Source organism: Sus scrofa, chromosome 6, assembly GCF_000003025.6.
Source record: "Sus scrofa isolate TJ Tabasco breed Duroc chromosome 6, Sscrofa11.1, whole genome shotgun sequence".
In the NCBI taxonomy this organism is placed as follows: Eukaryota; Metazoa; Chordata; class Mammalia; order Artiodactyla; family Suidae; genus Sus; species Sus scrofa.
In genome coordinates this window covers 54,107,682-54,120,340 of record NC_010448.4, presented here as the reverse complement: position 1 = coordinate 54,120,340, position 12,659 = coordinate 54,107,682, and the positions used below count along the sequence as shown (strand labels likewise).

Sequence of the window (12,659 nt, the reverse complement as noted above, 5' to 3'; positions counted from 1 at the left end):
AATCTGCGGGTTTGGGGCCTCAGGTAAACTGAGCCCAGCTGATCTAATACCCTAAAAGACTTAGCACTTGGAATCCTGGGTCTGAGGGAGGAGGGGCTGGGGGTCCAAGTCCTGGGTCTCAGGGAAGAAGGGGTGAGGGTCTAAACTCATGGGTCTGGGGTTCCCTCTGTGGCTCAGCAGTAGCAAACCCAACTAGTATCCATGAAGACACAGGTTCGATCCCTGGCCTCGCTTAGTGGGTTAAGGGTCTGGCATGGCGGTGCATGGTGGGGCAGGGCACGGATGTGGTTTGGATCCTTTGTGGCTGTGGCTGAGGTGTAGGCCAGCAGCTGTAGTTCCAATTCGACCCCTAGCCTGGGAACCTCCATTTGCCGTGGGTATGGCCGTAAAAAACGAAAAAAAAAAAAAAAAAAAAAAAGAGAGAGAGCGAGACTCCTGGGTCCGAGGGAGCATGACCTATAGGCCCCTCACTTTTCTAACTCCTCTCAGGATTTGGGTGCCCCAGGAGGCCTTCACTTACCTGTGCGCCTTCCCCATGGTCTTCTGTCTGAGCTGGTCTCAGGGCTGAGGCCAAAGTTCCCTGGGATAGGAGGCGCCTGTGTTTGACTTTGCCCCAGTGTGGAGGAGGGGGTGGGAGTTGATTCAGCTCCTTCTAGGGAAGGGGGCGGGTGGAGGGTGGGGGGGTGGGGACTTGGATTCCTTTGGGATCTCCTCCTGTTACTTGGTGATCAGGACGGGGGAAGGGACGTCGTCAGGGCCGAATGCCTTGTTTTGAATGCACTGGGCCCGAGACAAAGCATCAGATGACCCTCCCGAGTGCAGGACGTAGCAAAGGTGGTGCCAGGGCCCCCTGTTCCCACTCCTGGCTTCACCAGCTTTTTTACTTCTATCCCCACCCCCAGATTTGGGCCCGAAAATTTCTCCCTGTTCCTTGGCTTCTGTGTGGTCCCCGAAGATATGCCTCATCCAGCTTCAAGGTGATGGGAGGGGACTATACTTTTGGATCTCACGGAAGAGGGGCTGGGGGTCTGGACCACTTGGTCTAAGGGAGGAGAGGGCTGGGGGCTGGATTTGGGCATCTGCGAAAGGTCTGAGGCCCAAAGGAGAAGAAGGCAGGCAAGGGGGTAGCCCATTTTCCTGCCGTCAGGCTGTGGGAAGGAGATGAAACTGCATGTCCCAGAAGCCTCTGGGGCTGCAGATCCCCTCTTCTCTCCTGGTCGTAGCCTCAGGGGCTCATGGGAGTTGTAGTTTTTCAGATCAGAGGTTGTGATCAGATTCCAGGATCCCTGTCTTTTCTCAGGCTGCCGACCTGCAGCTGGAAATGACACGGGAGCCTCATAAGAAGCCTGACCCCAGCGAGTGCCTCCTGTTTGGGAAGACATTCACAGACCACATGCTGATGGTGGAATGGAACATGGAGAAGGGCTGGGGCCGGCCCCGAATCCAGCCCTTCCAGAACCTCACGCTGCACCCAGCCTGCTCGGCTCTCCACTACTCCCTACAGGTGGCAGGGCGGCTGCCCTCCCTCCCAGCCTCCCTCCGCCTCTCTGCCCCCTTGCTGGGTTTCTTGCTGGCACTCCCTGCCTGGGTTTGCTTTCTGGGTGTTTTTCACTTCCCTGCGCTCCTCATCCACATTCTGAGGGCTCCATGCTGGGTGACGCTGCATACCCCAAGATGAGCAGCCCCCGTTCCTTCGTTTGGAAAGCCCACGCCTGGTGACAGTCCAAGGGGAGCCGATAGAAGCAGCTGATGCACCGCATGAGGCCAGAAGAGGGACCCCATGGACCTCTAGTTTGACGGAAAGTGCCAGGGGTCTCTCCTGGCAAAGAGGGGAGCTTGGGCTATTAGAGGGAGACAGGACAGCCAGTCCGTAATACAGAGAAGAGCCCAGTATATTCAGGGGGAGTGCAGGTAGGAGCGTGGTAGGGAAGGCTGAGGATGTCACCAGGGCCGCAGAGGGGCTGAGGGGCTGGGACCTTGTCCAGGGTACTGGGCAGCCCTGGAGCAGAGCCAGGGCTGGGTCAAGTAAAACCACTCTCAGGCCGTGTGGCTGTGGCTAGAGCTGGGATGGGGGTGCAGAGAGATTTGGGGACCTGAGGGATTGGCAGGCTGGGCCTGGGGAAGGACAGGGAGGGCCGAGGCTGGTGCTCAGATGCTTCACATGGGGACACAGGTGGCTTGGCGGGACTTGGCGAGCAGCCTGTGAGGACAGAGGACCGGAAGGCCTGTGGTTTACTACTCTGAGCTGCGGCCAAGAGCACAGCCTTTCCAGGGACGCTTCAGTTGTGACAAAATTGGAACGAACCCTTTCGCAGTTCTAATAGCTGGTTTGCCGTGTGGGTCATTTTTGTCCCCGGGGACATGGTTCTGTGACATTAGGCAGGTGTTTCTTGTTTTCTTTCCTTTTGCTTTCGGAATTTTGGTGGTTTTTCTTCCTACATACTCTGGACATTGGACTTGATGGGTTCTGTGCAGAGGCGGCCCAGTTCGGGGAGCAGGTAGTTAGGACGGACAGTCAGGATGTGTCCAGAGGTTTCCTGACCCCCACCTCCCACCCCACACCCCCCACCGAAGGTGGTCTTTGGAGGCCGTCTTGTATTTGCCTCTCCTTCCAGCCCAACACGCCAGGGGACCCAGCACTTGTTCTTTAGTCAAGGGAGTGCAGATGAAGGGGTTTGAAGAAGGTCCTGGCAGTTCCCGTCGTGGTGCAGTGGAAAGGAACCCGACTAGGAACCATGGGGTTGCAGGTTCGATCCCTGGCCTCGCTCAGTGGATCAAAGATCTGGTGTTGCCATGAGCTGTGGCGTAGGTCGAAGAAGTGGCTCAGATCCTGTGTTGCTGTGGCGGTGGCGTAGGCCACCGGCTGTAGCTCCAATTAGACCCCTAGCCTGGGAGCCTCCATTTGCTACTGGTGCGGCCCTAAAAAGACAAAAAGACCAAAAAAAAAAAAAAAAAATACAAAGAGGGAATGAATATACCTCCTCCACCCCCATCCCGGTGCCAGCCCCCATGTCCTTCCAGAGCTCTGCTTTCTGGGTGTCTACACGGCGTGTATGATCTTTTCACTCCATTATTCCCCCTCAAAAGTCAGCATACAGGCACTTCCCTTGTGTTTGCTTTTGTCTTTTTTTCAGGGCCGCACCCACCACCTATGGAGGTTCCAGGCTCGGTCAAGGATCCTTGTTGACACTGCGGTGGCTTGAGTCACTGCCATGGCGTGGGTTTGATCCCTGGCCCAGAATTTCCACATGCCACTGGCACGGCCAAAAAAAAAAAAAAGTCAGTGTCCATGACTCTCACTGTTGAGCACCTTGCTTCCTTCTTTTCATGTAGCCCAGAGATTCTTGAGCAGCCCATGAAGAGCTTTTTCCTTCTTTTTGCTGCTGTGTAATATTCCATCCTCACAAAGGCAATCCCCTATTGTTGGACACCCAGGTCGTTTCCAGTCTTGTGCTGCTATAAGCAGTGTTGCAATAAACTAGTAAATGCATTGCTTCCCTTAACTGCGAGTGTATCTCTCTCCATTTCTGCAATTGTTGGATCAAAGGGTATGTGTGCCTGTAATTGTGACAGACACTGAGCCATATCCACCTCTACAGAAGTGTCAGTTGCCACACTTACCGGCCAAGCCGGTTTCCCCATGGCCTGCTTGACCTTTGTCAAACTTTCAGATCCCTTCCAACCTCCTGAGTGGTTTTACGTATTTTTATTTTTAAATTTTATATGGCTATACCCATGGCATACAGATGTTCCTAGGCCAGGGATTGAATCCAAGCCATAGCAGTGACAACACCAAATCCTTAACCACCAGGCCACCAGGGAACTCCAAGATAAACCATTTATAATAGGAGTTGTAAGTCCCCAGTTTGTTTTATTTTTATGCAGTCAAATGTATCAATCTTTTCTTTTTGGTTTCTGTGACTCGTCATATTCAGAACACCATCCCCAATTCAAGATCTAAAATGGTCATCTGGGGAGTTCCCGTCGTGGCACAGTGGTTAATGAATCTGACTAGAAACCATGAGGTTGCAGGTTCGATCCCTGGCCTCACTCAGTGGGTTAAGGATCCAGTGTTGCCGTGAGCTGTGGCTTGGATCCCACGTTGCTGTGGCTCGGGTGTTGGCCGGTGGCTACAGCTCCGATTCGACCCCTAGCCTGGGAACATCCATATGCCGTGGGAGCAGCCCAAGAAATGGTAAAAAGAAACAAACAAACAAACAAACAAAAAAACAGTCATCTGGTGTTTTCATCTATAGCTTTTATGGTTTAAATTTTTTTTCTCTTCTCAAACTTTAACCCACCTGGAATTTTTCTTTTTCTTTTTCTTTTTTTGTCTTTTTGCCATTTCTTGGGCCTCTCTCGAGGCATATGGAGGTTCCCAGGCTAGGAGTACAGTTGGAGCTGTAGCCACCGGCCTACGCCAAAGCCACAGCAACACAGGATCCAGGCCACATCTGCAACCTACACCATAGCTCACGACAACACCGGATCCTTAACCCACTGAGCAAGGCCAGGGATCGAACACGCAACCTCATGGTTCCTAGTTGGATTTGTTAACCACTGAACCATGATGGGAACTTTACCTGGAATTTTTCTTGGTGTGAGGTATGAGATAGGGATCTAATTCCCCCCACCCCAGACATGGATATTTGGCTGTCCCAGCACAATTTAACTAAATCATGTTTTTAAGATTTTTGGGGAGTTTCCAGCGTGGCTCAGCAGTTAATGAACCCAAATAGCATCCACGAGGATGTGGGTTCAGTCCCTGGCCTCGCTCAGTGACTTAAGGATCTGGGTTGCCGTGAGCTGTGGTATAGGTCGCAGGTGTGGCTTGGATCCCAAGTTGCTGTGGCTGTGGTGTAGGACGGCAGCTGTAGCTCTGATTCGACCCCTAGTCTGGGAACCTACATATGCTATGGGTGTGGCCTAAAAAAGACCAAAAAATTTTTTTATTGAAATATAGTTGATTTACTTTCAGGTAGTCAGTAAAGTGATTCCATAATACTGTAATCCACTTCCTAGTCTCTGTCTTTGTTCGGTCTGTCATTTCACATGTCAATGTCACTTTGGGATTTTTTTTGCTTTTTAGGGCCACACCCGTGGCATATGGAGGTCGAATCAGAGCTACAGCTGCCGGCCTACACCACAGCCGTAGCCATGTGACATCCAACCTGGGTCTGCGGCCTACACCACAGCTCACGGCAACACCAGATCCTTAACCTTCTGAGCCAGGCTAGGGATCGAACCTGCATCCTCAGGGATCCTAGCTGGTTTTGTTAACTGCTGAGCCACAAAGGGAACTCCCTGTGTCACTTTATTTTAAGGTTGTAGGTTTATAATCTCTTTGAATATTTGATAAGGCTCCTTCCTACTCTTACCTCTTGCCCTTGCTTTTTTTTTTTTTTTTTTTTTTTTTTTTAAGGGCCACACCTGTGACATATGAAGTTCCCAGGCTAGGGGTTGAATCAGAGCTGCTGCTGCCGGCCTGATTCCACCATAGCCACAGCAACACCAGGTCTGAGCTGCATCTGTGACCCACACCACAGTTCAAGGCAACGGCAGATCCTTAACCCACTGGGTGAGGCCAGGAATCAAACCCACATCCTCATGGATACTAGTCACATTCATTTCCCCTGTACCACAACGGGAACTCCTGTTTTTTCATTTTTTCCCCCCAAAATGTTCTATTTTTGTTTCTTTTGCATCCTTCATTCGTCCATGTATTCATTCAACAAAAACCTATTCGGTGTCACACACTGTCCTGGGTATAGGACACCAGGGGATTCTCTAGTGATATATCAGCTGTGGTCCCTGCCCCTGGCACTTTCAGTCTATAGTGAAGCAGACCCGAAAGAAGCAACATGAAACCATGGGGCAAGGGTCAGTGTGTCCTGAGTTGTCTGTCCCCAACCCTACCTACCCTATGGTGCTGGTGGCGGCAATGGAGGCTCCATAGACCTCGTGCGTGTCAGTATAGGAGGCTGGGGGTGAGCGAGGCCCGATCTCGTGGCACCTGGAAGGCCAAGCGGAGGATCTGGGCTTTCTCTTGATAGCAAGAGGGCATGGGTGGGGAGCAATGTCTGGTTTTTTGTTTCTGTTTTGTCTTTGCATTGAAAAGTATTTATGTTGAGACATTTCAAACATAAAAGAATAATAATACCCCCCCCCCGCCCCCCACACGCCCCTGCCAGGCTTCACCAGTTAGCACTGGTTGTTCACAGCCTTCTTGGATCTGGACTTCCACTAACTCTCCCCTTTCTGCAGCGTTTGGAAGCAAATAAATCCCGGACACCCTAATTCTTTCAGCCTCAGCTCTTTCAGTATCTTCTAAACCAAGGCACAAGGGCTCTTTGAAAACCGGTCTTCCTTCCTGAGAAATAGTCCTAGGAATGTGGAAGCGGCCCGCCCTGCCCCGTCTCTGGGTCTGTCGCTTCTGCTGTCTCAACTCAATCTCTTGGTCTCTCGGGATCGCATGTTCCCTTTCTTTCTCCTCCTCTCCGGGCTCAGCGAGTTTGTCCCCCGCCCCGTGCCCAGTTGCCCATCCTGGCGCTTGGCTGTGCCTGTATCTCTGCGTACCAGCCTCTGTCTCTGCCTCTGCCTCTGCCTGGCTGGCCGAGCTGGTCCCCGAGCTCTGACCGGCCGCCTGTCCCCGCAGCTCTTTGAGGGCCTGAAGGCGTACAAAGGCGGGGACCAGCGCGTGCGCCTCTTCCGACCTTGGCTCAACATGGACCGCATGCTGCGCTCGGCCCTGCGCCTCTGCCTGCCGGTGAGGGGCCCGGGGGAGGAGGGCGCAGGCCGGGCCCAGGGGCTGCGGGGTGGCGGGTGGCAGGGGTGGGGCCCTGACACACCGGCACCCTCAGAGTTTCGACAAGGTCGAGTTGCTGGAGTGCATCCGCCGGCTGGTGGAGGTGGACCGGGACTGGGTTCCTGACAGTGCCGGCACCAGCCTTTACGTGCGGCCGGTGCTCATCGGGAACGAGGTGGGCCGGCTCCCAGGGCTGGGGGTGGGGTGGGGGCGCCAAGGGTTTTTTTTGGGGGGGCGTTGGACTCCTGGGTCCCTGATGCCTGCTTCTGCCCTTCGCAGCCCTCCCTTGGAGTGGGCAGCCCCACGCACGCCCTCCTGTACGTCATCCTCTGCCCGGTGGGCGCCTACTTCCCTGGAGAGGCCTTGAGCCCTGTCTCCCTCCTGGCTGACCCATCATTCATCCGGGCCTGGGTGGGCGGGGTCGGCGACTGCAAAATCGGGGGGTAAGTGGTCCCTTGCCGCTTGCTGATGCCCCGGGCATCAGAGACACGGGCATCGTCTCTGGGCGTCCACCGTCCTTCTAGTCCTGTTGGGGACAGCTCTGCTTGCATGTTGGGATATAATGCCATTGGCACCGCGGTGGGGGTGGGGTCTGCGCGAAGCGTTATGGACAAACCAGCTCAGAGACCAGAAGGGCTTGGGTGGGGAGGTAAGTGGAGAAACTCGGATTGTAGCCTGCCCCCGCCAGGAAAAGCTCCAGAAATGAAGTTTAGCCTTAGTTCACTGGCCTTTTCCCCAGGTAGTCCCCCCTGAAAACCCAGGCTCCACCAGCACCCCACCCTGCCCCCTAGCCTGGCTCCCATAGTCTCCTGGAGCTCCCCCACCCGTCACCCTGCGTGTGGACTTTCTGTGTAAGTCTGTCTTGCCCGGGGTCTTGGCTCGACAGGACCAGGCTGGTTCCCGGGTAGTGATAAGGCAGAGGGTGGGCTAAGGGTGTGTTGGGCAGCCAAGTGTGGCCCCAGCTTGGGGTTCATTCAGGCCCTTTTGAAATATATCTTGCCGAGTTCTGGTCGTGGCTCAGTGGTTAAGGAACCCCACTGGTTTCCATGAGGACACAGGTTCCATCCCTGGCTTCGCTCAGTGGGTTAAGGATCCCGCATAGCCATGAGCTGTGGTGTAGGTCACAGATGCAGCTCAGATTCAGCATTGCTGTGGCTGTGGTGTAGGCCGGCAGCTGAAGCTCTGATTCAGCCCCTAGCCTGGAAGCCTCCATATGCATCAGGTGCAGCCCCCCCAAAAGACCCATATATATCTTGTGAGGTCTCCTGAGGGCCAGGCGCTGTGCTGGGTGAGGCGGGGGACACGGATATGTAAGGTCTGGGCCCTGCCCTCCAGGGGCTCCCAGGCTGGTGGGAGCCCCAATATGGGGGGTGGCCTAAGCCCAGAGTTGACCAGGACATTGCAAAGTCTTCCAGAGGAGGTGGTGACACCTCAGCTCAGCCTGATGGAGCAGATGACTTCCTGGATACAAAAGATGGTGAACAGTTTCTAATCTGGGGGACACGTGTGTGGGGACAAGGAGGAGGGGCAAGTCATGGAAGCTGTCAGGGAACAAAAATAGGCCTGGTTTTGGCAAAAGGCTTAATAGGCAGCCCCAGACCAGGTCAAGCCCTGAACACCAGACTGAAGGGCTGGGGTCTTGTCCCAGAGGCAGGGGGGGGGGGGGGCTAGTGAGCAGGTGCAGGGTGACAGTGAGTGTGAAAACAGGGTGATATGGCCTCGCTCAGTGAGTTAAGGATCCGGTGTTGCCGTGAGCTGTGGTGTGGGTCGCAGACGCGGCTCGAATCCCCCATTGCTGTGGCTGTGGTGTAGGCCTGCAGCTACAGTTCCCATTCGACCCCTAGCCCAGGATCTACCATATGCTGCGGTGTGGCCCTAAAAAGTCAAAAACCAAACCAAACCAAACCAAAAAACCAGGGTGTCTGGAAAATCACCAAGGTGGCCCAATTGATCTGGCCAGCTGAGAAGGAGAACTGAAACCCAGCCTGGAGGTTCCACAACGCCTCTCCGAGGTGACATCACCAGTGGTTTTGAAGCACATTGGGTGAGGAGGGAGAGGGGTGGGTTAGAGTCTTGACCCCCAAGCTACTGACCGGGGATTCTCGGCTCTAGCGGCACTTGGGAGCCATGGAAGGGCTGTGAGCAGCGGCGGAGCAGGTCAGCCCTGGTCTGGAAAGACCCCTGTCCGGCCACGGTGGGGAAGGATGGGGGGGGTCCCTGGCCCTGGTCCACCATGTCGCTCTCCACCAGGAATTACGGGCCCACCGTGTTTGTGCAGAAGGAGGCAAAAAAAAAGGGCTGTGAGCAGGTGCTCTGGCTGTACGGGCCTGATCACGAGCTCACCGAGGCGGGTACCATGAACATCTTTGTCTTCTGGACCCACGAGGATGGGGGTGAGCCCACCCCTGATGCAACCCAAGTTCCGGCGGAAGTGGGTGGGGGCGGAAGTCTTAGCAGAGTGCGGGTCTCTGGGATTGGGGGGTAGGAGTGGGGGTGGCGTGGGGTCGGGGGGCTCCTAGAGAATGGGAGGCTTCGAGGTAACCCTCTATCCCTGACACCTGGCCCAGCGCTGGAGCTGGTGACCCCCGCCCTGGACGGCATCATCCTGCCGGGAGTCGTCAGACAGAGTCTGCTGGACCTGGCGCGGACCTGGGTGAGGGCGGTGGTGGGAGGGATGCGGTCCTGCCGTTCGGGGGTGGGGGGGCTGAGGCAAAATGGCATGGCACCGCCCCTCTCTGGGGGGGGGGACTCTGTCTTTCTCACTGTCCTTCCGGAGGGAGGGAGCGACAGGCCTCAGATGTATCTGACTTGGCCGGCAGGGCGAGTTCCGGGTGACTGAGCGTAAGATGACCATGAACGAGTTCCTGCGGGCCCTGGAGCACGGCCGGGTTCGAGAAGTCTTTGGCTCAGGCACCGCTTGCCAGGTCTGCCCCGTGCACCGAATCCTGTACCAAGGCAAGGTGAGGTGGGGGCCGCCCGGGGCCAAGAAAGAGAGGAGAAGGGGGCGGGGCCACCCTCCTCACGGGCCCTTTTCCCCCAGTTCCTCCACATTCCCACCATGGAAAATGGGCCTGAGCTGATCCTCCGCTTCTATAACGAGCTGAAGATGATCCAGGTGAGAGGCGCTTGCTTGGAGACGGGCTGGATGCTTGTGCCCCAGAGAAGTTCATGTCCCCGGAGCCTCTGGACTGAGGCTCCCTCCCTGCCCCCACCCCACCCCCATAGTCCCACGAGCTGGTAATGGCTCCTGGCATCCGCCTCGGCCCAGATGGAGTTTCCTCTCCTTGAGCCAAGGGCCTAGAACACTTCTTGGGGCTAAATGGCCCTTTTCTGTGAGCTTCCGGAGCCCTAGTTTGAGAAACCCCCTTCTCGTGATCTTCTGGGACCGTGAGCCAGCCTTCTGGCCACTGAAGTCCACTCTCCAAGGATCCCGAGGGACCCTGGGCTGTTCCATTGGCCTAAGAAATCATGCCTACAAGCCTCTGGACCATAGTCCCCTCTGTGGCCTAGGAGCGTCTCCTCTCACAAGCCCAGACCCCAGACATCTTTCCTTTCCTGGCACCTGATGGCACTTGATCTAGAGCTACCTTTCCTGTGAGCTTCTGTAAACGAACTACTTCTTCTTCTTCATTTTTTTTTTTTTTTTTTTTTTTTTTTGTCTTTTTAGTGCCGCACCCATGGCATATGGAGGTTCTCAGGCTAGGAGTCTAATCGGAGCCTGCAGCCGCCGTCCTACACCACAGCCACAGCAACGTGGGATCCGGGCCCTTTCCTCCACCTACACCAGAGCTCAGGGCAACCATGGATCCCAGCCCACCGGGTGATGTCAGGGATCGAACCCGTGTCCTCATGGACACCGGTTGAGCTCCTCAACCGCTGAGCCATGGAGGGAACTTCTAGAGCTACATCTCTCAACTATCCAGCTTTCTCAGCTGAAAACTACTTTTCTCAAGAGGCTTCCGGGCCTTGCAATAACTCCTCTGTGCAGGAGTTCCCGTCGTGGCTCAGTGGTTAACGAATCCGACTAGGAACCATGAGGTTGCAGGTTCGATCTCTGGCCTCGCTCAGTGGGTTAAGGCATTGCCGTGAGCTGTGGTGTAGGTCGCAGCCGAGGCTTGGATCCCCCGTTGCTGTGGCTCTGGCGTAGGCGGGCAGCTACAGCTCGGATTCAGCCCCTAGCCTAGGAACCTCCATATGCCAAGGGAGTGGCCCTAGAAAAGGCAAAAAGACCAAAAACAAACAAAAAAACTCCTCTGTGCAGAACTACATCTCCCTTGAGCCTCTGCGCCATCTTTGCCAAGACGCCCCTTCCCCAGGATTGTAGGTGGACTTCCGGGAAGTGGACTACATTTCCCATGAGGACCTGGGGGGCACAACTCGCCAGCATTTAGGCTGGGACGCCCCAGGGTCTGCTGGGAGTTGTAGTGTGGCTTCCTCTCACTTCTGCCTCTCTTATTCCGCCCCCCCAGTACGGAACAAAAGCCCACGAGTGGATGCTCCAGGTGTGACGCTATGGACTGTGCGCGATCACTCCAGGGATCCAATGACCTGTAGCATCCAGTCCCTGTTGAACCTTCGCCTCCATACCAATGACTCACCTGAAGTGCAATATGAAATAGAAAGAGGGATGGGGCGCGGGGACGGGGTGCCTGGGGCTCCAGCACCCCCACATTTCACTCCCAAAGCCATAAGGGCCCGATCCAGGTGTCTTGGCCCCTAGCCCCACCTCTCAGGCCTTGGGGACCCGGACTCCCCGCTGCTCCATGCTGTGGGGTCAATCTTTGACCCCAACTCTGCATCTCCATTCTCAAGCCGAATCTCCTGGTGCTGCCGTTGACCTTTTTTTTCTTGCTGCAGTTTTGAAATAAAATGCCAAAGAACAAGACATTAACTGCCATCTCCAATAGTGCAACTCAGGGACTCAAGGGTCTCAACCAGAAATCCTGGTCTTCAGCCCATTTCATTTTCAAGGGCCCAGCAATCCAAGCTCCCGATGTCCTGGCTGTTCCCTTGGGAGGAGGGGGGGACTAGTCCACTTCGTCACAAAATGAGCTTTGTATTGTCCCCCACTAACTGGTGCCTCCCCCACTCCCCATCTGGGGGACAGCAGCCCCATTGTACATTCCGGTCAATAAGCCAAACCTCTTGGCACTATACCCCTTCCCCAAAGCCCATCAGCCCCCACGCCCTGTCCTTTTCCCGGATCTGCCCTGTCTGTTTTCTTGGCTTTAGCCCAGATCTTGTCTTCTCCTGCCTGGTTCCTTATCCAGGCCTCCAATTTGGCCCCAAAGGGGTCTTTCTACACCCAGAAAGACTAGGACCCTGCAGGACCAGGCATAACTGGTTGTAGGTCTAGATTCAAACCTGCCTCTGTTAACCCGGGTACTTGGTGTGTAACCCGGGCTGTGCCATCTGAGCTCTGATCCAGCTTGGAGGGAGACCCTGAGAGACTCTTGGGTCAATTCCATCATGGCCTGTCCAGCAGCCAGCAGCTTGGAGATTAGAATTTTGATTTGCTGGGGCAGGAGTCACCCCTCCCCGCACCCCCTGGTTCTCTTTTGTCAGTGGTTGCTTCAAGGGCTCCCACAGGCCAAGGGGACACAAGGGGAAATGTGCCTGGAGGCCTCAGGGGACACTCCAGAAGGGCCACCTCTTTTCCTCTTTCCCTGCCTTGCATGGAATCACCTGCAAGTGATGCCTGGAGCTGCTGCAGCCATTTCATGGCCAAGAGGTCCAATGCCCACTCACTGAGGGTGGCAGAGCACAAACACCCCAGGCTCCTCCAACCATGAAACCTCTGATTTCTGGATTGTTTTGTTACGAAAAATTTCAAAACAAAACCCCATTTAAGCCA

At 55.2% G+C, this 12,659-nt stretch overlaps 1 protein-coding gene and 1 long non-coding RNA gene across 8 annotated transcripts in view; one reads left to right on the top strand and one right to left on the bottom strand.

Moving 5' to 3' along the window:
- Positions 1-642, bottom strand: part of LOC106510565 — a 17,467-nt gene extending 16,825 nt beyond the window's left edge. Inside the window, exon 1 of the long non-coding RNA XR_001309152.2 lies at positions 521-642. This is a non-coding gene — a long non-coding RNA (uncharacterized LOC106510565). The remainder of the gene's footprint in view (positions 1-520) is intronic.
- BCAT2 (branched chain amino acid transaminase 2) overlaps positions 1-12,659 on the top strand; it is a 15,914-nt gene extending 3,255 nt beyond the window's left edge. For 2 of the 7 annotated variants that reach the window (XM_003127278.5, XM_005664688.3), the window contains exons 2-11: positions 903-977; positions 1,301-1,504; positions 6,656-6,766; positions 6,861-6,980; positions 7,085-7,248; positions 9,056-9,198; positions 9,373-9,458; positions 9,625-9,765; positions 9,846-9,920; positions 11,275-11,696. In XM_003127278.5, coding sequence (XP_003127326.2) covers positions 903-977; positions 1,301-1,504; positions 6,656-6,766; positions 6,861-6,980; positions 7,085-7,248; positions 9,056-9,198; positions 9,373-9,458; positions 9,625-9,765; positions 9,846-9,920; positions 11,275-11,313 — 1,158 coding nt within the window. In that variant the 3' untranslated portion in view covers positions 11,314-11,696. Of the gene's footprint in view, positions 1-902; positions 978-1,300; positions 1,505-6,655; positions 6,767-6,860; positions 6,981-7,084; positions 7,249-9,055; positions 9,199-9,372; positions 9,459-9,624; positions 9,766-9,845; positions 9,921-11,274 lie in introns of all 7 variants that reach the window. The other 5 variants (XM_021094703.1, XM_021094702.1, XM_013998608.2 and 2 more) reach the window with 4 other exon arrangements.